Below are 25,513 nucleotides of genomic sequence, written 5' to 3'. Positions count from 1 at the left end.
TCTAACTCAGTTCCTACTAATGCTGTTCTGGATCATCCTGATACAATGAAGTGACTCAGTCATCCTAAAGGTGCTTAGCGAGGGTGGGATAGATTTAATCATAATCTCCTGCCCTGGAGGAGAGCAGATGCCAAACAACATGAGACTAAAATGATCTAATGGGAGTCAAATGCTGAAATACCACATTTTTTCTGCACTGCAAAGCAAATGTTACATTATGTAAATACTCAGACTAGATGATGGAAAATGAGATGTTGGGATTTATTTTTGCATTGTTTAACAGTCCTGTGGTTACTACAAATGTACAAGCTTATCCTAGGAACAAGTCAGTGGTCTTTCAAACACTGAATTTTGGAAGTTATTTTAAACACAAGATATCCAGTGATAAGTAATTAAATGGTACAATCTGTCTATAGTTAAAGTTAGCTGGCCATAGGTAGAAACCATTACTTTTAACAGTAATTTCTGAAGTGATTTACAAAAACATATCACACCAACATTTGATAAGTCAACTTTTTCCAGATTTTGATAGCATCCACAACAAACAAGCTTCAACCAATAACATTGTAAAGTCTTAATCAAAAGCAGGTATTTTCCTTCTTCCAGAGGCAATATCCAGTATCCTCATGTAAAAATACAGAAACAAAAGAGCAAAACCAAGTTCACTAAACCCCACACCGTGGGGAAACAGGATAGTAAAATCCATCTCTATTTTCAGTTCATTATCGTGCTCTGTTTTTCATCTTCTGTCTATTCTTTTTGCCAGGACGCTTCTGCAAATTAAAGACACATTACAAACAAATTCACAGTGAACAGGTTTTATGCATTCTTCACTTTCCTCCCGAAAGAAAAATTATGTTTTGGAATTGAAAGGAACAGAAACTACTCCGAAAGGCAGAAGCGTCAAAGTGAAGAGGACATATATACTGTAAATGTAGCTTCACTAAAGACTTTTTCTTCTGATTTCCCTGCTCCTCCACTAAAGACAGTAGATACCAATACTAGAACTCTCCCTGCTACCACTGTATATGCGTTCAGCATTTCTCAGTAGGACTTTTTTTATTTCTTTAAATTAAAATAATGCAATTCATTGTAGTACTGCAACAAAAACATGATGGGAAGTTGATCTGTTAAAATTTTTGGTTACAAAAGAAACAGGTCTTGGCAACATTGGGAATTATTGGAAGAGTTTAAAATAGTCAGTGTTTTCCTTAATAGATTTAGTCAAAATTGTCTAAGCATAGAACCCAAATAACTCAAGTGAATAGTTCAGCTTATGACCTAAAACACAACTACAAATGGTATCAATAAGAATTACATTCCATTTAAAATCTGTTCTAAGTGCACTAACACTTAACACCATCATAGAATGATAGAATGGTCACAGCACAGGAGGCCATTTGACCCATCATGCCCATGTCAGCTCTCTGCAAGAGCAATTCATCTAGTCCCACTCCCCCACAAATTTTTGTTCTTCAGATAATTAACCAGCTCTCTTTTGAATGCCTCGATTGAATCTGCCTCCACCACACTCTTAGGCAGTGCATTCCAGATCCTCGCTGCATGAAAACATTTTTCCTCATGTTGCTGTTGCTTCTTTTGCCAATCACTTTAAATCGATGCGCTCTGGATCTTTCGGCCAAAGGGAACAGTTTCTCCCTATCTACTCTGTCTAGACCCCCCCCATGATTTTGAACACCTCTATCAAATCTCCTTTTAATCTTCTCTGCTCCAAGGAGAACAGACCTAGCTTCTCCAACCTATTCACGTAACTGAAGTTCCTCATCCCTGGAACCATTCTCATGAATCTTTTCTAAACCCTCTCTAATGGTTTAACATCCTTCAGAAAGAGCAGTGCCCAGAACTGGACACAATACTCCAATTGAACCAAACCAGTGTTTTACACAGGTTTATCATAACTTCCTTGTTTTTGTACTCTATGCTCCTAGTTATGGGGAACAGACAGCTCAGTTGGCTAGATGGATAGCGTGTGGTTCAGAACAACATCAATAGCGTGGGTTTAATTCCCATTCCGGTCTGAGAAAGGCAACGGGAAACCACCTCATATACCCTGTTTCCTAGTCATGCTCATCTCTCCTAGGTGGAGAAACAGCAGGGGATCTGCCCTTTGGCAGACCACCACGACAGCACAGCCCTATTTATAAAGCCCAGGATCCCATATGCTTTATTAACCGCTTTCTCAACCTGCCCTGCAACCTTCAATGATTTGTACACATATACCCCCCAGGTTCCTCTGCTCCTGCACTCGCTTTAGAACTGTACCCTTTAGTTTATATTGTTTCTCCTCATTCATCCTATAAAATGAATCACTTCTTTTCTGCATTAAATTTCATCTACCACTTGTCCATCCATTCCACCAACCTGTATATGTCTTCTTAAAGTTTATCACTATCCTCCTCGCAGTTCATAATACTTCCAAGTTTTGTGTCATCCGCAGTTTTGAAATTGTGCCCTGTACACCCAAGCCTAGGCCACTAACATATATCAAGAAAAACAATGGTCCGAACACTGATCCCTAGGAACTCCATTATATACCTTCCCAACTAGTACTTTGTTTCCTGTCACTCAGCCAATTTCATATCCATGCTGCCACTGTTTATTCCATGCGTATAAACTTTGCTGACATGTCTGTTACTTGGCACTTTATCAAATACCTATTGGAAGTCCACGTACACCACATAGTAGGAATGGACAAAACTTTCAGTTCCTTTTCTGTTAGTTCCCAACTTGACATGCATTGGATGAGGATATCCATGGAGAAGATTTGACATCTGCCAACAGCAGGAAGACTAGAAAAGGAAAATCTGTCCCCATTCCCAAGTTATTAATTTTTCTTTATTTGAATAATGCTTTTCAAATAGAGGATGAAAACGCTCCAACATCCCTATTTCTAGAATTTCATTTTTTGCAGTGACAGTCAAAATCCGACAACAGTTCTACACATAGTGGATAAAAAGAGGAAGATATGAACTAAGGGGAGAATGCAGGGCAGTGTGATTAAGCTTTGCATTGTTCTAGGAAACAGCAAGCATAGACAAAATTAAAGTTCATTGCAGAATGCATGTAAACACACACACATTGAACATTAATGAGCTGGCCATCTTGCTATTAATAGGATATTGTTTTAACAATGGTCACCACCCCAGTGTAGCAACTATAATACTAATAGAAAACATACTCACATTTGTATTTTTCTTTCCTCCTTTTCCAAAACTGTTGCTTTTGGAATGTGCAACTTTTGATCTGAAGCTGGAGACATCATTGTGACTGTCTCTGGTGTTCCACTTTAAGCCTCTCTTCTTTCCTCCAAAACCAAACTTCTCATTTCGGTATTTCCTCTTAGCATTTATTCTGGGTTAAAAATGAACAATTGACTGTTGTTAACCAATTTCATCAGTCCTACAATTTTATTCAGTTATGGGCTACTTAAATAAGTCCAGGATTAAAAGACACAGATGCATAAAGTTATGGTTCTGGTATTAACTGGAGTACAACATATAGGAAATACTTAGATGACCACTTGAAACGCCATAGCATACAAGGCTACGGGCCAAGTGCTGGAAAATGGGATTAGAATAGGTGGGTGCTTGATAGCTGGCACAGACACGATGGGCCGAAGTGTCTGTGCTGTTTGACCATGACTACAACCTGTGGGTTATTGGATTTAGTTTTTTTTTTTGAAGGTCCGTCCTCTAGTTAAGTCCATCTATAGCAACATATTTCCTACAGAGTAAGTATGTAACTCGCTCCTAGGCCTATGAAAAGCAATCTTCAACTAACTACTTTTTATTCGTTCATGGGATATGGGCATCACTTGCAAGGCCAGCATTTGTTGACCATCCCCAATTGCCCTCGAGAGGTGGTGGTGAATTGCCTTCTTGAACCGTTGCAGTTCACCTGGTATGGGTACACCCACAGTGCTGTTAGGGAGGGAGTTCCAGATTTTGATCCAGCGACAGTAAAGGAACTGTGATATATTTATAAGTCAGGATGGCGTGTGACTTGGAGGGGAACTTGCAGGTGGTGGTGTTTCCATGCGTCTGCTGTCCTTGTTCTTCTAGGGGGAAAGAGGTCGTGGGTTTGGAAGGTGCTATCGAAGGAAGTGAGGTGAGTTGCTGCAGTGCAACTTGTATATAGTATACACTGCTGCCACTGTGCATCAGTGGTGGAGGGAGTAAATGTTTAAGGCAGTGGATGGGGTGCCAATCAAGCAGGCTGCTTTGTCCTGGATGGTAAAAGGTTTCCTGAGTGTTGTTGGAGCAGCACTCATCTAGGCAAGTGGAGAGTATTCCATCACACTCCTGACTTGTGCCTTGTAGATGGTGCACAGGCTTTGGGGAGTGAGGCGGTGGGTTACTCACTGCAAAATTTCCCAGCCTCTGACCTGCTCTTGTAGCCACAGTATTTATGTGGCTGCTCCAGTTAAGTTTCTGGTCATTGGTAACCCCCAGGGTGTTGATAGTGGGGGATTCAGTGATGGTAATGCCGTTGAGTGTCAAGGGGAGATGAGAGGGGGCGGCACAGTGGTTAGCACCGCAGCCTCACAGCTCCAGGGACCCGGGTTCGATTCCGGGTACTGCCTGTGTGGAGTTTGCAAGTTCTCCCTGTGTCTGCGTGGGTTTTCTCCGGGTGCTCCGGTTTCCTCCCACAAGCCAAAAGACTTGCAGGTTGATAGGTAAATTGGCCATTATAAATTGTCACTAGTATAGGTAGGTGGTAGGGAAATACAAGGACAGGTGGGGATGTTTGGTAGGCATATGGGATTAGTGTAGGATTAGTATGAATGGGTGGTTGATGTTCGGCACAGACTCGGTGGGCCGAAGGGCCTGTTTCAGTGCTGTATCTCTAATCTAATCTAATTAGGCTCTTATTGGAGATCGTCATTGCCTGGCATTTGTATGGCGCGAATATTAATTGCTACTTATCGGCCCAAGCCTGAATGTTGTCCAGGTCTTGCTGCATATGGACACGGACTTCTTCAGTATCTGAGGAATTGCGATTTGGCACTAACTGGCACACAAGAATAGTTTACATATGCTGCACTAGTCTATTCCAGGTATTACACATAATAAAGGTGTATACAAGTCATAAAGGGTGTCATGGTTCCCCTCCCTGGGCGTGCAACATATACTTTTTTCCCCTTCTAAATGGTAGGTTCTTGCATTAATGACTTTGATTTCCAACCTTCAGTCAGAAAGTTGCAAGCTATTTTTTAATGGCATTACGTGAATGGACTCCAGATGCGTATAGTGAAAGGTTACCTCCCAGCTTTTTCTGACTTTCTGCTCAATTGCACCGGATAACAGTCATAGAGTCATTTACGGCACAGGAGGCCATTTGGCCCATCGAGTCCATGTCGGCTCGCCATGGAGCTATGCTGTCAGTCCCACTCCCCGGCTCGATCTCCATAGCCCTGCAAGTCTATTTCTCTCAGGTGGCCATCCAACGTCCTCTTGAAGTCATTGATCATTGAGAAACACAATAAGGATTGAGGGTGAACTCTTTTCACCAATATAATCTCTTACCCTTTCTTCTGCTGTGCAGTTCCAGCCGCTAATCTTCCACCACCTTCTTTCTTTGCTTCTGAAGAATCCTTATCACCCTCAAGGAATTCCAGTTTGTCAGAAAGTCCTGAAGATCAAAGAATTCAGAATCAAAATATCATGCATCTGTACTTTTACTAGTGCGTATACACAAACACTTACACATATATCTGGTTTGTTCCAATCTCTTGGGTTCTGGTGAAACAGGGTTAAAATTGCAACAAAAATCTCCAAATCTTATGACGTATAGGGACAAAAACACAGAACAAACCTTTCTGATACTTTTTCACTGCCGTCATCATGGCTTTCTTTTCTTTTTGACGCTTCTGTATAACTTCGATTTGAACCTATGGCCAAAAGAACAATATTGATTGACAGGTTACAAATCACCTTGGACGAAAGGGTAGTACACTCCTAGACTGAAAAATAAAACAAGCCACCCAATGCTCCTACGTTAAGGACATGTTCTATTTTTCATAACTTAAGTATATACGAAAATTTATTTCAGCAAAGCTTGAATTTTGAAGCTACTATCTACCAGTGTCTAATTTCCTTCAGCTGTAAAACTAAATCAAGTATCAACAAGCTTCTGCCAGTGGTTAGAATGTTAATGCTGCATTTGTATTGCAAGCCCACTACAGAGGGTTTTATTATCCTAAGAACAAGGAACAGGAGTAGGCCATATAGCCCTTCGAGCCCGCTCTGCCATTCACTATGAGCACGGCTAATATTGTGCCCCAATTTCACTTTCCCGCTCACTAACCACATCCTTCGATTCTGGGAGGTCAGAAGTCTGTCTCTTTCAGCCTTGAGCATACTCAACGATGGAGCATCCACAACCAAGGGCGGCGCAGTGGCTAGCACCGCAGCCTCACAGCTCCAGTGACCCAGGTTCAGTTCTGGGTACTGCCTGTGCGGAGTTTGCAAGTTCGCCCTGTGACTGCGTGGGGTTTCGCTGGGTGCTCTGGTTTCCTCCCACCGCCAAAGACTTGCAGGTTGATAGGTAAATTGGCCATTGTAAATTGCCCCTAGTGTAGGTAGGTGGTAGGGAATATGGGATTAATGTAGGATTAGTATAAATGGGTGGCTGACGGTCAGCACAGACTTGGTGGGCTGTAGGGCCTGTTTCAGTGCTGTATCTCTTTAACTCTAACCCTCTGGGGTAGCGAATTCCAAAGATTCACAACCCTCCGTGAAGAAATTTCTCATCTCAGTCCTAAATGATTGGCCCCTTATCCTGAGGCTGTGCCCCTGTTTTCTAGATTCTGCAAACAGCAGAAACAACTTCTCAGTGTCTATACTGTCAAGCCCCTTCAGAATCCTGTATGTTGCAATGAGATCACCTCTCATTTTCTAAACTGCAGACAGCATAGGCCCAATTTACTCAGCCTCTCATCATGGAACAACCCTTTCACCCCAGGAACGAATCTAATGAACCTTCGCTGTACTGCCTCAAAGGCAAATGTATCTTTCCTTAAATATGGAGTCGAAAACTGCACACTACTCCAAATGTGGTCTCACCAAAGCTCTATACAATTGCAGCAAGACTTTCTTATTCTTGTACTCCAATCTTCATGTAATAAAGGCCAACATGCAATTTGCCTCCTTAATTGTTTGCTGTACCTGCATACTAAATTAGTGTTATTGGACAAGTAGATCCAAGTCTCTGAACATGAACATTTAGAAGTTTCACGTCTTTTAAAAAATATTCTGTTTGTCTATTCTTACTACCAAAACAAATAACATAAGAACTAGGAGCAGGAGTAGGCAATTCAGCCCCTCGACCCTGCTCCGCCATTCAATACGATCGTGGCTGATCTCATCTCGGCCTCAACTCCACTTTCCTGCCAGTTCTCCATAACCCTTCAACCCTTTACTAATTAAAAATCTGTCTCTCCTCAAATTTACTCAATGTCCCGGCATCCACCGCACTCTGGAGTAGTGAGTTCCACAGACTCACGATCCTTTGAGAGAAGTAATTTCTCCTCATCTGTTTTAAAATCTGCTACCCCTTATCCTAAAACTATGACCTCTCGTTCTCGATTGCCCCACCAGAGGAAACATCCTCTCTACGTCTACTTTGTCAATCCCCTTAATCATCTTATATACCTCAATTAGATACAGTCATAGAGTTTTACAGCACAGAAACAGGCCCTTCGGCCCAACGCGCCTGCGCCGAGCATTGAGCACCCATCCTAACTAATCCCATTTCCCCGCACTTGGCCCGTAGCCTTGTATGTTATGGCGTTTCAAGTGTTCATCTAAATACTTCTTAAATGTCGTGAATGTTCCTGCCTCTACCACCTTTTCAGGCAGTGTGTTCCAGATTCCAATCACCCTCAGGGTGAAAAAATTTCTCAACTCCCCTCTAAACCTTCTGCCCCTTGCCTTAAATCGATGCCCCCTAGTTATTGACATCTCCGCGAAGGGAAAAAGTTTCTTCCTATCTATCCTATCAATGCCCCTCATAATTTTGTATACCTCAATCAAGTCCCCCCTCAGCCTTCTCTGCTCCAAGGAAAAGAACCCCAGCATATCCATGCTGTCTTCATAACTGAAATGCTCCAGCCCAGGCAACATCCTGGTGAATCTCCTCTGCAGTGCAATCACATCCTTCCTATAGTGTGGTGACCAGAACTGCACACTGTACTCCAGCTGTGGCCTAACTAGAGTTTTAAACAGCTCCATCATAACCTCCCTGCTCTTATATTCTATTCCTCAGCTAATAAAAGTAAGCATCCAGTATGCCTTCCTAACCACCTTATCTACTTGTGCTGCTGCCTTCAGTGATCTATGGACAAGCACCCCAAGGTCCCTCTGACCCTCTGTACTCCCCAGGGTCCTACCATCCATTGTATATTCCCTTGCCTTGTTAGACCTCCCAAAGTGCATCACCTCACACTTCTCAGGATTAAACTCCATTTGCCACGCCTCTGCCCATCATTAATGTACACTACAAACAGCAAGGGTCTCAGCACCGATCCCTGTGGTACCCCACGGGTCACAGGCCTCTATTCACAAAAACAACCCTCTACCATCACCCTCTGCCTCCTTCCACTAAGCCAATTTTGAATCCAATTTGCCAAATTACCCTGGATCCCATGGGCTTTTACTTTCTTAACCAATCTCCCATGCAGGACCTTATCAAAAGCCTTACTGAAGTCCATGTAGACGACATCAACTGCTTTACCCTCATCTACACATCCAGTTACCACCTCGAAAAATTCAATCAAGTTTGTTAGACACTATCTCCCCCTGACAAAGCCGTGCTGACTATCCCTGATTAATCCCTGCCTCTCCAAGTGGAGATTAATCCTGTCCCTCAGAATTTTTTCCAATAATTTCCCTACCACTGATGTTAGATCTCTTATTCTTCTAAACTCTAGAGAGTAAAGGCCTAAACTGCTCAACCTCTCTTCATAAGACAAACCCCTCAACTCTGGAATCAATCTAGTGAACCTCCTCTGAATTGCCTCCAATGCAACTACATCCCTCCTCAAGTAAGGGGACCAAAACTGTACGCAATACTCCAGGTGCGGTCTCACTAATGCCTTGTACAGTTGCAGCAACACTTCCCTACTTTTATACTCTATTCCTTTAGCAATAAATGCCAAAATTCCATTTACCTTCCTTATTACCTGCTGCACCTGCATACTAGTTTTCTGCGATTCATGCAGGAGGGCACCCAGATCCCTCTGCACCGAAGCACTCTGAAGTTTCTCTCCAATTAGATAATAATTTGCCTTTCTATTCTTCTGACCAAAATGGATAACCTCACAGTTATCCATGTTAAACTCCATCTGCCAAATTTTGGCCCATTCACCTAACCTATCCATATCCATTTGTAAATTTCTGATTTCTTTATTGCAACTTACTATCCCACCTACTTTTGTGTCATCTGCAAATTTGGCTATCCCTGCATTCAAGCCATTAATATAAGATTGTAAATAGTTGGGGTCCGAGGACAGAACCCTGTGGCACCCCACTAGTTACATCTTGCCAACCTGAAAAGGATCTTTTTATCCCGACTCTCTGTTTTCTGTTAAAATGATAACATAGCAACCAGAAAAATTGCGTTAACAGAGAACCAGATAAAATGTTCTCTTGATAAATGCACTTCTTGATGATGTACATTTTGTACCATTGCATGAAACTGAACTGTAAAAGGACAGATTCAAACCCTGAGCCAGAGGTGAAAAGGTCTATTGTGCCTTCCAGCTGTAAGAAACAACTGAGTAGTCATGACAAGAGAAAGTCAACATACTGAATTGAGAACACATGAAATAATAGAATAATTGTTTGATGCGTTTGCAGAGAACTATACTGAAACAAATGGCTAGTCCTTCATATCGACAGATTCCTGAGCTATAGGGGAGTCAAGGGTTATAGGGAACAAGCAAAAAAGTGCAGTTGAGGCCAAGATCAGATCAGCCATGATCTTATTGAATGGCATAGCAGGCTCGAGGGCCGTATGGTCTCCTCCTGCTCCTATTTGTGCTCTTATATAGATAACTACAATAATTGCTGTAGTTCAAAAATTGCTATTTTCATGTTAGAAAGAATATATTAATTACATCACGAGATATTTTGCAATCCAGGAACAGTGCATATGTCTGGCTTTTTACCTATCCAGCAGTTTTGTTAGTTATACTATAGTCATAAGAAACTTTGCATCTTTGACCAAGTTGCTACTCATAAGTAACATAATAGTGCATTGCATATTATAAATTGACACATCCAATATATTCCAATACCTTAATGTTAAAAGGTAAGGCATATCAACCTTCTCCAATTTATCAATTTGAGTGCTGAGGGACTGATTCAGCTCTTCCAGAAAATAATTGAGGCTCTCAGCAGGTAGCTGGGTTCTGGTCTTCATTATCTAGTCTTCAGGAAAAAAAAATTCCTCCCTAAGCATACTTGCCCAGATTTTGTAATTCCAATAGCAGCAAACGCTGAGACATTCACCGCTATGGAGGGCTGCAATGGCACTGCAACTTCCGGCCATCGCACTTGTGCTGAAAACCGAAGTTGCAGTGTGCCTCAATGGGCTCTGGAACAGCGCACGCTGATGGTCCGCTGGGCCGGTTTATAAAGCGGCAGGGACCTGTAATTTGGCAATATGGGCTGTTTGCCCAGAAGTTATACGTATTTTCAATCTTTTTTTAGGGCTGACGCTAGGAGGCACAGTGCCTGCTCTGGAACGCATCTACCATTAGAAAGGTACCAGCAGCGTGAATTTTATGATCTTGTTGGATCTCTTTTTTGCACATAAACTTAGTTATAAATTTCATTGCAATTTGAAAAAAAAATCACTAGTTAAAATCTTGAGATTCTGTTGCAAATTGGATTAAAAAAAGAAATACAGTAGAAACCAATTTTACTTTCCAAAGCAGTGAAGTCAAAGTTATCCTTAGACAGCTTGAAAAGTTCACGTTGAAATGTTTAAAGTTAATCAAACATATTGACTATCACATGACAATCCAGCAGTCTCCATACAAATTAACTTCAAAGTCATTTCCTGTACTGTTTAAAACCTCGGGGCTCATTATAGCTGAGAGTGTATTCACTTCTGCATCATTTAGTAAAATCTGGGTTTCTGAGACACAGAATCTTGAACAAGGCAAAAAAAGACAAAATAACTATGGATTGAAATTGCACTCTTTGAAGAAAGATCTTTGTATCTTTACTTCCTGGCATACAGTGAGCAGAAGGAAATCTTTGAAATACATGGACTTATGATGTTGTCAGTTACGAGTAGTTTAAATGCATGTCTGAAGCAGAATACACTCACCAATAAGCATTTAACACCATAAATTACATGCAATGCTGTCAGTGGAAGAGATGACAAGCAGAAGATGACTGTTTATTGTGGACTTAATATAGGGTATTAAAAACAAACAAAGCACTTGTGTTTTTCCACTGCCTTCTTTTCTGGAAGGACTCAATGTTATTGGTGTAATAAGGATTATAAATCCTAGTTTTTGCACATCCTTTCTTAGCACATTTGTGAAGTCAAAGGTTTGGGACGGTGGGGTGGGGGTGGAGGAAGCAGGGGGTGGAGGAAGCATCTTCTGAATCACTCTGGACAGGTCCAGTGCAATTTAAGACTAGGATAGAGAGGGGGAGGGAGATTTGTGTGCTGCTAGTGTGAAATGGGATCGGAATTTATTTTATGGAAATACCATTTGCTCTTTTCTCTGACAGTTTTAAGTATTTCAGGTTCTCAGGTCCACTGTCCAAGATGTTCTCCAGGGGCAGTGAAAGTTTGTTAAATTATTTAAAAGTTTTAAAAAGTTTTTGAAAGTATTTAGAAGTGCTTCAAAGTATTTAAGTTTATAACAATTTCAAATTTTATAAAAGTTTTTAAGTGTTCAAAGTGTTTAAAAGTATTTAAAATCATAATAAAACACTCACCTACCATTGAACTGAAGACTGACCTTCAAGGGACATGTCTTCTGCTCATGGTCTCACTATGGGGGCATGGCTTTGCTGGCAATGCATCACATTGTTAGGCCTCGCAGAGGCTTTCGACATTGGGCCATGCTGTGGCAAGAAGTGGAAGTGCTTGCTGCAGCCTATGAACAGGCAAAATTGTATTTCTTTGTGCAATCAGCGGTGAACGCCATCACTTTGCCACTGATTGCAAAATCCGGGCCAGTAAGCAAATAGTTACAATTTGAAAGGTGAAATAAAATCAAAGCGATTACTAGGTAGGGTGTGAAAGTTGAACCAAATTGGAGCAACATATGGCCAACCCAACCCTGAAATATTCAGTTAGAATAAGGACCCCTAAATATCCTTGTTCTCAAATCTAACAACTGCATCTCCCAATTAGTATGAACCCCAGTTTCAAAGTGTTATATATAGCACTTCGCTTATTTTCTCCCCTTTGGGTCACCTTGTGCCTTGCATGACATAGCCACTACCAAACAGAATGGGCAAGCAGTTCCCAAGCTTTTACCAATGTTGTAGAGCCACTTGCTGGATAGCTGACAATGGTTAAGTATTCCTTCAATTTTCCCCATCTTAAACATTTATTCTCTACCCAGCATCTCCAATGCAGTTAAGATCATAAAACTTATTGTGTGAGCAAAACTTGATCTTGCTAGAACACAGAACATAGGAACAGGTGTAGGCCTATTGATGCCATATTTTACATGAACAGCTTTTTGTGGAGAAAATTCCACACTTCCACCCACCTTTTGTGAAGAAGTGTTTCCTAACTTTGCTCCTGAATGGCCTGATTCTGATTTAACATTATGTCCCCTTGTCCTAGAATCCTCCACCAGCGGAAGAAGTTTCTCCTTATCGACTCTATCAATTCCTTTCTAAGTCCTAAAAACCTCAATCGAATCACCCCTGAACCTTCATATTCAGTTAGAATAATATCTCTATTATTGGAGCTTTTGCACTACCACAGCTTCATTGATGACTATCTCTTATCAAATATGCATTAAAAATTTCTGACATCAAATTATGCACCATCGTCTACTCTTGCAAGACCTCAAAAGATTTTCAGAGGTAGCTGAATTTTATCAACTGGCAGAAGTAAAGCATTTACAAATACAAGGAACTTTTATTTATAACTAGAGCAAATCAAGTAATAAGCACAAAATTAAGACCACTAACAATCCCAGAATAAGTCAAGAGGCATGAATTAATATATTCTCTATTGAAGATGAATATCACACAATAATGAACCAGGAAAAGTCAAATTCTGGACAGTCACATGCAAAAAAAAATACCTTCTTGCCATATTTTCGCAATGCTCGGAGCTGTTTTGCCTTTTCAGACTTTTCCATGGAGATCTGCTTCGACATCATTTTTTCTCGAATCTAACAAAGCAATGAAAAAATTGTACTTGTATAACCTTATTACTTAATTAGAAATATGCAAAAGAGCTTGAACATGCATTCAGTGGTATGTAGGCAATGGTGCTCTAAATAACAATGAGCTGAATAACCAGTGAATTTGTTTTTGATAGTGTCATATGGGATCTTTAAGGTCTACTTGAACCACTGGCAGGATCTCTTAACATTACCTTGGAAAATTAACACTTCTGGAAGCTCAGAACTGCACTGAAGTGCCAACCTACATTATGCACTTAAGATCCAGAATAGGGCTTGAACCTACAACTTTCTGATTCAGTGGTGAGACTGCTATCAACGGAGCTCAGAACATGAGGTAGACACTGTGGATGCAGCATCCTGTGGCCCACAATAAATATTATTCAACTAACCAGGATTTATATAAGCCTCCATTTCTTATAGAATACAAAAACAACTCACCAGTCCCCACCCCCAACCCAGCCATTGACATCCATGATATTTTCTTATGCTGGGAATGGTAGGTTGACCTACCAAATAGACTTCAAATATTATTGTGTAGGTGAAACTGTCACTAAGCATATTTGAGCAATGTTACAGGATTGATCATTAAACATTCGCCATCTCATTTCCTCTTCCTGTAACAAACTTTTGGGTCCAAGTAGTTGCTTTGAAACAGTGTCTTAGATTTACATCAAGCACGTACTAAGGAATTGCATGACATTTTCCCACATTAATTCTTGATGTTCAGTTGAAGCTAAAATCGCTCCAATATGTAAAGATAGCCTGGTAGATACCCACCTTCTGCATTTGCTGGTCTGACTTGGCCATCTCTGCAAAGTAGTCATCTGGTCTCTTTGTTGCAATTTTTAGTCGCTGCAGCCGAGGCAACGCATTTAATACGGTTGCCTGTGCTTGGCGATAACTAAACAAGAAGTAAAAGTATTAGAAAAAATCTAAGGACTTTGTAATTTCAGTCTGGTAGAAGTTGGACTGAAAATTGGAAAATATTTACTTTGCAAAAGCAGCAGTCCAACCCAGGTCATGATATGTAAAACTACACAATTCATTGTATTTAATTCTGAATTAATATTCGAAATTAACTAGAACTTGAACAGAAGCAAGAAGCCTAGGAGCCAAAAAAGATTTATACTAATCCTTTCTGCATACAATTAGCCTTAGTTTAAAACCCTTTTTTCCCCTTGTTAGTTACAATGACATCCTAATTTATTTCCATTTCACTGCTGCCTTTTTTTTGTGCTCATAACCTCTAACCTTTTAAACCCACAATACATTGGAATATTTTTGGCACCAAACCCCTTTTTTTGCCTTCCACACCATAATACAGTGCTGTGCAGTACTCCTTAGAAATAATCTGATTAAAGGACAATAGTGGTAAACCCCATTGAACAGGGTCAGTCACCCCAATAGAACCAGCAGCTAAATAGAACCCCCTTTTCCATCACACCTAGATAAATAGAACACAAAGGGCCAAGACCAAGTTCAAACAAATAACTTCAACGTTCAAAAGTGCATTTCTCCCAATGAAGGTTGTAGTAATACCACGAAAGCCAATGCATCTGTAGTTTTTTTTCCCACTCCCAGAAGCGTTGTGCACCATACATTTCAAAATGTCCAGATAGATTTTTTAAGTGATGTTGATTGAGAGCTAAATGTTTGCCAGGATATTGGGGATAACTCCCTTGCTCTTCTTCGAAATAGTGCCCTGGGATCTTTCACGTCCACCTGAGTGTGGACTGGGCCTCAGTTTAACATCTCATTAGAAGAATGGCACCTCCAACAGTGCACATAGTGTCAGCCTAGATTTTTGTGCTCAAGTCTCTGGAGTAGGACTTAAGTCAACAACCTTCTGACTCAGAGGTGAGAGTACTACCAACTGAGCCTGAGCTGACAATACAATTCTAGTATACCATCCTTCAGCAAAAAGTATTTTGTGCCCACAAGGGCAATTTTTGAACCTTAAAAGCAACAGGATTTGCATGCTGTACATCTCCATGGGACTAGGTATATCGGAGGAATGAGCCCATTTTGACAAAATAAAAAAAACTTACTGCAAAGTGTGAAAACATACTGGCTAATATCTGTTTCAATGAAAAATTGTAATTTTAAGCTTTAAAAAAAATTGAGATATCATCCAGTTTTGTATACTTGTAGCCTTTACTATTTCTTTAAATGCTCTATAAAATAAGCTTAAGGATACATTTGTATCCCCAACTGCTTAACTGCTAAACCTTGTACCTACAAGTACATCTCACGCTGAAAGTCATCATCCGGGTCAATGTCTGAACGTTCCTGTGCTACAGATTTCCCTTCAGCTTTTGCTACGAAGTCAGTAGCTGGGCCATTCGTCATGTCAAGCCTCTCCACCCACTCTATGTTTTTCTTGAAGTCTTGTAAGCATTGTTTCAAGCCCACCTGAAGATCCAAAAGAAGGTACGTAATCACAACCATATTTCAGGGGCACATTATTCACTTTCATATAGAAAGTAAAGGCTCTAAGATTTTAGACCAAGGTGCATTCACCACAGTCAGAGTGGTAGTGTTCTCCAGGTATAACATGGTAGCGTCTAATTCAGTTTTGTTACATTATACCAAATTTGCAGTGACTGTGTAAACTCCATTAAATGCAGTAGCTAGAAACAAAGCAAATCACTTCTTTCTGTGGAAACTGATATACTCCTGAATATTACCATGCAAGTATCTTGGCACAACTGAGAAGTAAGCACACAATGGGTAGCCATTGGTTTCTGGTTAGGAAGTTAGGAATGGGAGTGGGGGATGGCTTGAAGGAGATGAGAAAAATTTACAAAATTTTCACTTTATGAAGAGGATGAAATGGTCTCCCCAAGTGCTAGCTTTCCCATCATTTCCTCTGCAAATTAGTTACATTTCCTGCGTGGAACACATTAACTGCTGCAAAATCAATCTGGTTCAGTAGAATCAAGGGCTGAATTTTGTCGGCACCGCGGGGGTCCCAACGCCTCGCTGGAAAGCTGGGAACAACTCTGCCTTGGTTGTTTGGGGGACCCCCAGATGCACTTTTCTGTGCTCAGGCTATCAACTGCCTGTGCCAGGGCTCCCATCCCTTTAAAAGATGGGAGCTCGCCTCCAAGAGGGAGGCCCCCAGGCTTTACTGGGCAGTCTCCTCACGTGACAGGAGGGGGGGGGGGGCCACCAGCCACTGGTAAAATGCCAGCGGAGGTGGGAAGAAGCCCTTAATTGGCCACCTTAGGGCCTCAATTGGCCTCTGGGCATGAAGGTCATCCTCCACCTTCCCAGCCGCACAGTGTCAAGAAGGCGACAGGCACGCCATCCCTTCCTCCACTTCCATTTTCAATTTTACGGCACCCCCCAACCTCCCATACAATAATAGGGTTAAAACACTTCAGTTCCTTTGGACTTGCTCAACTACATTTTTGCAAGGAAATCAACAAAATGCACATTCATGCAAATGTTTCAAAGAATTGCTTTAAAATGCAGCAAATAGGATTGGATTGTTGTTTTGGAAGCTCCGTTTTGAAACTTCTAGTGTGCATTTATCTAACACTAATGGACTTTCAAACCTTGTTGGCTATAGATGACTGAATCAGCTTTGCACCATTAGTTGTGCTAAATCTCTGCTGTTAGAAAACTACGGCAGCAGTTTCACTTACCTTAGGGCACAGGCTGCTGGGTGACAGATATTAAATTTTCTCAGTATGTAGAGTAAAACTGAAGAGGTTAATGTAAAAGAAAAAAATTAAAAGGAAACCTCACCACGTTATTGACATATTGTTTCTCCAACTCCTCCACTGCGTTCAAACCAGGTTTGAGTAAACCTTTTGAAAATGCATCTTGAAGCTGTAATAAAATGAACAATTTAAATGTAACTGGTTAAGTAAAAATCCCGGAGTGCTTTATATCAGATGTTCATTAAACATCACTGCTGAGATGTAGGAAGTTTGTCCAAACTCTAATGGGGTTTGATCTAAGATAAAAGGATGCTGACTGAATAGCAAAGTTTAATGATTTGTAATTTCTAGCCTTCATTCTTCTGCTATTTGAGTGAACACACATACCAAAAACTCAAAAGGTTTAAGAGAAAGACATCTACCATGGCTTGGGCAAAGTGTTAGTTATTTTAAAATAGGGTAATGCCATATTTGGTTGTTCCCCTAAAGAATAAAGCTAAAAACAATTATTTTAGGAGGTCAGAAAATGGCTCACTTATATTGATGCCATGCACATCACCACCAAATCCCAACCAGCTCAGATCAGATTCTGAAGACGCCAGTCTGAAACAGGCCTCTCAATGCAAATTCAAAAGCAATTCCCAAGTTCTATCAATGAAGTGTAAATGACCACTGGTCGTCAGATACTTAAGCTCCACGTATTGTGATACTTTGTTTTATTGACCCATCTCAGCAGCTAAAGTTATGGATTCATTTTTGGACAAATGTTGTAGAGCTTGCATGATGAGTAGTTAAGTCTTATTAATTAAGGCATTACTAAAGTTCATTTTCACAAACTATCACAGAAGATACAGTCTAAAGAGACAAGAATACTTGAAGTAACGTTTCTCAAGTAATCGATGAGTTTAGGTAGCAAACATCCTTTCACAAAATAGCCCCTGGGACGCTAAGTGTTATTGTAGCTATGAAGATAACATTTCTGCAATGCCAACTTAATATGCGCTTTGAAGTTACTGCATTGCCCATTTGTCCTGTTCAATACCAACAGCAAATGTTTCTTTTTGTTATACTTTGCCCAAATACAGCTTTAAAAAAAAATACAAAAGCAAATTACTGCGAATGCTGAAAATTTGAAAAAACAGAAAATGCTAGAAATACTCAGCTGGTCCGGCAGCATCTGATGAAAAAATATAGCACTTTTCACAAACACCGGATGTCTCAAAGTGCTTTACAGCCAACGACCTACATTTGAAGTGCAGTCACTGCTGTAATGTAGAAAAGGTCATCGAGCTGAAATGTTAACACTGTTTCTCTTTCCACAGCGGCTGTCAGACCTGCTGAGTATTTCCAGCATTTTCGGTTTCTATTTTTAAAAAATCAATAACTGTACAGTCCAGAAAATAAAACAGGCATAGAAGATAAATTCAAACCAAAAGCTTAAGTACTAGATTTTATTGCCAATAGTTTGAACAATTTGCAATAATTAACACATTTACTTTGTGTAATTATCAACATTTGTAAGTTTACTACAATTTTGTATCTATCCTTTCTATGTGAATTTGAGACAAAAGTTTCCTCTAATTTGATCATAGCCAGAAAATCATCTGCATCGGATTCTCTTCCTGCTCTGTTACCTCTGGTGTCTTCCAAGGATCTATCCTCTGCTCCCTCCTATTTCGCACCTACATGCTGCTCCTCGGCAATATCATTTCAAAACACAGCATCAGTTTCCACATGTATGCTGATGACACCCAGCTCTACTTCACCACCACCTCTCTCAACCCCTTCACTTTCTCTAAATTGTTAGGCTGCAGGCTGCTTGTCCAACATCCAGTATTGGAAGAGCAGAAATATCCTCCATCTAGGTATTGGGAAGACCGAAGCCACTGTCTTTGTTCTCCGCAACATACTCCATTCCCAAGCCAGGGACCCCATTCTTCTCCCTAACAACTGTCTGAGGCTGAATCAGACTGTTTGTAACCTTGCTGTCACATTTGACCCTGAGATGAGCTTCCGAACACATATCTGCATCACTAAAGACTGCTTATTTCCAAATTTTTCTGCAGAACGCTCCTGTGAAGCGCCTTGGGACACTGAAGGTGCTATATAAATGTAAGCTATTGTTGATTGGGTGTTAACATTAGGTTGAGCAATCATATACTGATGTCATTGGGTCTGCTAACCCTGCTATCTTTGGGAATAAGGAACCTCTACAGGCTTTAATCATCTGCTGGTCACCTGTCTGTAGGTACAGATTAGCAGGGTGGGCACTGAGTACCTGTCATGCCTGGTAGCCCTTTAAATTCTACTTCGAGGAAATCGTGAACTCTCACAAGCACATTTGTCTTGTGTTCAAATTTCCACCTATGACAGTAAGGCAGAGAGGTGACCCACAGAAATTGAGTATTAGCACAACTGCTCTGGCGAGGTTTGCCCCATTTAACTATCTATAACTGACTAACTGGGCTGTATGGGGTATTCAGATAGAGGTAGTACCCTTGTATTTTCAGTCAGCTGCATCCAATTTTGAAGGATGGACTGGAATCACTGGCCCTCATCTACACCCAGCTCTCACTGCTGGCTCCCAGTGCCACACCCCAGTACACTGTCTCAGCTGACAGGTGAAACGTAGTGAGGGAAGAAATGATGAAGGCAGGCATCAAGATCGGTGCAGGCTTGGAGGGCCGAATGGCCTGTTCTTGTGCTGTACTGTTCTTTGAACATGACATCACCTGAGCAGATGCCTTTCTTGATAAAAGTACCAGCCAGGACAGAAGGATTCCAAGCAGCTCAAGTGACCATCATGTTCTGGACCAAAGGCATACAACACCATATTGCGTGGGCTACGATTGTTGGTATACCAGCTATGAATAAAACAGTAAGGGAAGGAGGGGCCCTTCAAGCCTCAGTCAGCAACCCACCTAAGACAGGGAAACTCTGAATCCAAACCTATAGCTTGGAGAGCTCACGGCCGCCGTCCCAGTTCACTGGGTCACGACAGATGTGCTCCAGGCTTAAAGGGTGGGGTCAGTCAGCGCAAACTGTACTTCACCTTAAAGCATCACTGCGCAGGCAGGAAGGAAATCCATCCACCCCAACTATAACTCAACCAGCAAGTCCTGTAGCGACGGGAAAGGGGCGAAAACGGCAGGTGCAAGATGGCACTTGCAGCCACCGTTGCAATCCTGCATGCAGGCGGCTCAGGATATTGTTCGTTTTGACGATGACCTAGAGACGACATTAGCACCCTGAGCGACCAAGCAGCCTTTTTGAAGGACAGCACTACTTGCTCCGAAATTGGAGAGGGGCTAGAAAAGGTGGCCTAAACAAATGCTCGTCTCCCTACCACCCAGTTGGCTTGCTGTGGTCAACGGGCATCTCTTAATGCGGTCAAACTATGACAGAGAAGGAAACGCAAACTCCTAACCTCGCTTCAAAAGATGGGAAAAGAAAAATTCTGAAACTCGCCTGCTGGAACAATGCTCGACTCTGGTGACAACAGTCGCCCCCAACGACGCTCAGCCCTGGTGGCCCATGATATAGCCAGACTAGATATTGATAAAGTGACCCTGAGTGAGGTCCGCTTCTCAGAACAAGGCAGCCTAACAGAACACAACCATGGCTACACCCTCTATTGGTCAGGTAGACCTCAAGGTGAACAACACCGCTTCAGTGTCGGCTTCACGGTGAAGACTATTGCCACTAAACTTTCAAGCCTGCCAATCAGTTACTCCGAACGCATTATGTCCCTGCACCTGCCCCTCCAAGACCAGAAGTATGCAACCCTCATCAGTATTTATACTCCAGCCCTGAAGGTTAACCCAGCTGACAAAGATGTTCTACACAGATCTCCATGAACTCGTCCAGAATGCCCCTCACAAGGGGGAAATTGTCGTCCTTGGCGATTTCAACACCAGAGTGGGCCGTGACAGCCTGGCATGGAAGGGAGTATTCAGAAACCACGGAGTTGGAAACTGTAATGAAAACGGACGTTTACTCTTGGAACTCTGTGCAGAAAAGCAGCTAACCATAACCAACACCTTCTTTCAACAAAAAGATCGCTTCAAGACCACATGGATGCATCCCCGCTCCAAACACTGGCACCTGATAGATTACATCTTGGTGCGCCAGTGTGACCTAAAGGAAGTCCTGCATACTAGAGTCATGCTCAGTGCTGACTGTCATACAGACCACTGGTTCGTTCGCTCAAAGTTGAACTTCCACTTCAAGCCTAAGCCCAAGAACAGGCCTAAAGACAACCCATCAAAGAAATGTTGAGTCAGCAACCTGCAAACCTCATCTTGCAGAGATAGATATCAAGCAACCTTACAGAGCAGACAGGAACATCCTAATCTCAGTGCTGATTCCACTCCAGAAGAACTCTGGGCGGCACAGTGGTTAGCACCGTAGCCTCACAGCTCCAGCGACCCGGGTTCAGTTCTGGGTACTGCCTGTGCGGAGTTTGCAAGTTCTCCCTGTGACCGCGTAGGTTTCTGCCGGGTGCTCCAGTTTCCTCCCACAGCCAAAGACTTGCAGGTTGATAGGTAAATTGGCCATTGTAAATTGCCCCTAGTGTAGATAGGTGGTAGGAAAATAGTGAGGATGTGGTAGGGAATATGGGATTAATGTAGGATTAGTATAAATGGGTGGTTGTTGGTCGGCACAGACTCAGTGGGCCAAAGGGCCTGTTTCAGTGCTGTATCTCTAAATAAATAAATACCAAAGCTGCAGTACTGGATACTTCCAACGAGGTCATTGGACCCAGCACCAAGAAGAATAGGGACTGGTTTGATGAAAATGACAAGGAAATTCAAGTTCTGCTAAAATTAAAAAGGTGAGCTCATCAGGCTGACCTCGCTCAGCCGGCCAACCAAGAGAAAAAGTCAGCCTATCGTCAAGCATGCCGTACCCTTCAATGTAAACTGAGGAACATCCAAAATGACTGGTGGATTGCATTTGCGGAAAAAACTCAACCGTACGCTGATACTGGCGACATAAGAAGATTCTATGAAGCACTAAAATCTGTCTACAGACCAGCATATCAAACCCAAAACCCTCTGAGGAGAGCCGATGGCAAGATCTTTCACACTGACAAGGAGTCAGTCCTGGATCGCTGGTCGGAGCATTTTGAAACTCTCTTCAGCACCAAGTGCACAGTGCATGATACTGCCATCAATCGCATCCAACGACAGCCTGTCAAAGAACTGGATGAGAGCCCAACTCTGGAGGAAACTGTGACCGCCATCAATCAGATGAAGAACAAAGCCCCCGGAGCCGAAAGAATTCCAGCCAAAGCCTTGAAGCATGGTGACCCTGCCCTATACACCAAGCTCCATGAGTTTTTCACGGCCTGTTGGGAACAGGGCAGGATTCCACAGGATCTTCGTGATGCCGTTATCATCACCTTGAACAAAAACAAAGGAGAAAAGTCAGACTTCTCCAACTACCATGGGATCACCCTCCTTTCTATTGCTGGTAAGATCCTGGCTAGAATACTTCTGAACAGGCTTGTGCCTACAATTGCGGAAGAAAACCTCCCAGAGAGCCAGTGTAGTTTCAGAGCAAAGAGAGGCACCACAGATATGGTATCTGCACTCAGACAATTACAAGAAAAATGTAGTGAGCAAAACAAAGGCCTGTACGTCACTTTCGTAGACCTTACCAGAGATGGACTTTGGAAAATCCTTCAAAAAACTTGGATGCCCACCCTGATTCCTGGCCATGGTGAAGCAGTTTCATGAAAATCAGTAAGGACAAGTCAAGCAAAACAGCAACCTCTTGAGTCCCTTCCATATCTCCATTGGCGTGAAGCAGGGATGTGTGCTGGCCCCGACCCTATTCAGCATCTTTTTCAGCATGATGCTGCAGCAGGCAACAGAAGACATTAAGGAGGGAGTTTATGTACGCGTCCGGACTGAGGGAGGCCTTTTCAACCTTAGGCGTCTTCAGGGACACACAAAGACACAAGAAAAACTTATCAGTGAACCTCCCTTCGCCGATGACGGTGCTCTCCTGGCCCAGTCAGTCAGACCTGCAACGTATAACACCACATTTTTCCGAGGCGGTACAACTCTTCAGATTAAAAATCAGTTTAAAGAAAACTGAAGTCCTGCATCAGCCTGCACCCCAAGAAGAATATAGACCACCAAGCATGGTCATCGAGGGAACCGAGCTGAATGATGTCAAGCAATTTACTTATTTGGGGAGCGTTAACTAGTTTGATGCCACCGTGGACAAGGATGTAGACAACAGGCTCTCAAAAGCAAACAGTACATTCCGCAGACTCTACAAACGTGTGTGCAGCAACCATAGCCTCAGAGCACAGACCAAACTCAGTGTTCAAAGCCATAGTCCTCACCATCCTTCTGTATGGTGCCGAGTCATGGGCCCTATAGCACCGTCATGTAAGCCTTCTAGAGCGCTTCCATCAGCGCTGCCTCCGCAGCATCCTCAAGATCCGCTGGCAGGACCGCATCCCAAACACTAAAGTCCTGGAAACAGCCAACATCACCAGCATTGAAGCCATCCTCTTGAAAAGCCAACTGCGTTAGGCGGGAAACGTTGCCCGGATGGACGACAGTCGCCTGCCCAAGATCGTGTTGTATGGAAAGCTGACCACGGGTAAAAGGAACAGAGGGGCCCCATGCAAACGTTTCAAGGACTCCCTGAAGAAGTCCCTCTTTGTATGCCACATCGACCATCGTGCAGGCCACAGATCGTGATGCCTGGAGATGCTACATCAGACACCTTTTAGATTGCGCAAAGAACCAGCATGAAAAAGGAGAAGGATAGATCCAATTGCCCCCCGCAGTGACTACACCCTCACTTGTACCCGCTGTGGAAGAATCTGCCGGTCAAGGACAGGCCTGACTAGCCACCAGTGGGCCTGCAACCGATGACTACAACCTTCCAAAAATCTTCGTCCGTGACGAAATGCCAAGAGAGACTGACTAACATGAGCACTGAAAAATGACGGTCCATCCCCCACTCCACAGGAATTTTATGGATTGCAGGGAATTGGGAAGAGCCTGAACCAATTCAGTTTTCATTCATAAGTAATACTCAATCGTGCCCCATTTCAGAGAAGCAGGCTACCTTGAACAGGGGAAAATTTAGAGACCGGACCCTGCACATATTTTTTCCAGACCCGAGGCTCCTCCCCACTCTTCTGGACTTGAAGTTCGCCACTATTCCCCTAGAGCTCCCACCACTCCTCCGGACGTCAACTCCCCACCCTCCCTCCCTCCCACCACTCCTCCGGACTTCATCCCCCCCCCTCCCCCCTCCCTCACACCACTCCTCCGGACTTCATCTCACCCCACCCCCCCCTCACACCACTCCTCCGGACTTCAAAACCCCCTCCCTCCCACCCACACTCCACTGGACTTCAAACCCTCCCTCCCTCCCAACCACCACTCCTCCGGACTTCAACCCCCCTCCCTCCCAGCACGCCTCCGGACTTCAACCCCTCCCTCCCACCACTCCTCCGGACTTCAACCCCTCCCTCCCACCACTCCTCCGGACTTCAACCCCCCCTCCCTCCCACCACTCCTCCGGACTTCAACCCCCCCTCCCTCCCACCAATTCTCCGGACTTAAACCACCCCTCCCTCCCACCAATTCTCCGGACTTCAACCCCCCCTCCCTCCCACCAATTCTCCGGACTTCAACCCCCCCTCCCTCCCACCAATTCTCCGGACTTCAACCCCCCCTCCCTCCCACCAATTCTCCGGACTTCAACCCCCCCTCCCTCCCACCAATTCTCCGGACTTCAACCCCCCCTCCCTCCCACCAATTCTCCGGACTTCAACCCCCCCTCCCTCCCACCAATTCTCCGGACTTCAACCCCCCCTCCCTCCCACCAATTCTCCGGACTTCAACCCCCCCTCCCTCCCACCAATTCTCCGGACTTCAACCCCCCCTCCCTCCCACCAATTCTCCGGACTTCAACCCCCCCTCCCTCCCACCAATTCTCCGGACTTCAACCCCCCCTCCCTCCCACCAATTCTCCGGACTTCAACCCCCCCTCCCTCCCACCAATTCTCCGGACTTCAACCCCCCCTCCCTCCCACCAATTCTCCGGACTTCAACCCCCCCTCCCTCCCACCAATTCTCCGGACTTCAACCCCCCCTCCCTCCCACCAATTCTCCAGACTTCAACCCCCCCTCCCTCCCACCAATTCTCCAGACTTCAACCCCCCCTCCCTCCCACCAATTCTCCAGACTTCAACCCCCCCTCCCTCCCACCAATTCTCCAGACTTCAACCCCCCCTCCCTCCCACCAATTCTCCAGACTTCAACCCCCCCTCCCTCCCACCAATTCTCCAGACTTCAACCCCCCCTCCCTCCCACCAATTCTCCAGACTTCAACCCCCCCTCCCTCCCACCAATTCTCCAGACTTCAACCCCCCCTCCCTCCCACCAATTCT

At 43.4% G+C, this 25,513-nt stretch overlaps 1 protein-coding gene across 2 annotated transcripts in view; it reads right to left on the bottom strand.

Annotated features, from left to right (window-relative positions):
• Positions 1-242: 242 nt before the first annotated feature.
• ebna1bp2 (EBNA1 binding protein 2) overlaps positions 243-25,513 on the bottom strand; it is a 32,525-nt gene continuing 7,254 nt past the window's right edge. The window contains exons 2-9 of one of the 2 annotated variants that reach the window (XM_068037100.1): positions 17,171-17,256; positions 15,657-15,829; positions 14,195-14,318; positions 13,313-13,402; positions 5,836-5,911; positions 5,547-5,652; positions 3,204-3,372; positions 243-773 (exon numbers count right to left, since the gene is read on the bottom strand). In XM_068037100.1, coding sequence (XP_067893201.1) covers positions 723-773; positions 3,204-3,372; positions 5,547-5,652; positions 5,836-5,911; positions 13,313-13,402; positions 14,195-14,318; positions 15,657-15,829; positions 17,171-17,256 — 875 coding nt within the window. In that variant the 3' untranslated portion in view covers positions 243-722. The remainder of the gene's footprint in view (positions 774-3,203; positions 3,373-5,546; positions 5,653-5,835; positions 5,912-13,312; positions 13,403-14,194; positions 14,319-15,656; positions 15,830-17,170; positions 17,257-25,513) is intronic. The other variant, XM_068037099.1, reaches the window with a different exon arrangement.

The sequence above is a fragment of the Heterodontus francisci genome, chromosome 8 (genome assembly GCF_036365525.1).
Source record: "Heterodontus francisci isolate sHetFra1 chromosome 8, sHetFra1.hap1, whole genome shotgun sequence".
Classification (NCBI taxonomy): domain Eukaryota; kingdom Metazoa; phylum Chordata; class Chondrichthyes; order Heterodontiformes; family Heterodontidae; genus Heterodontus; species Heterodontus francisci.
Note: the sequence above shows the minus strand (reverse complement) of the source record. Positions and strands in the feature narration are given on the sequence as shown.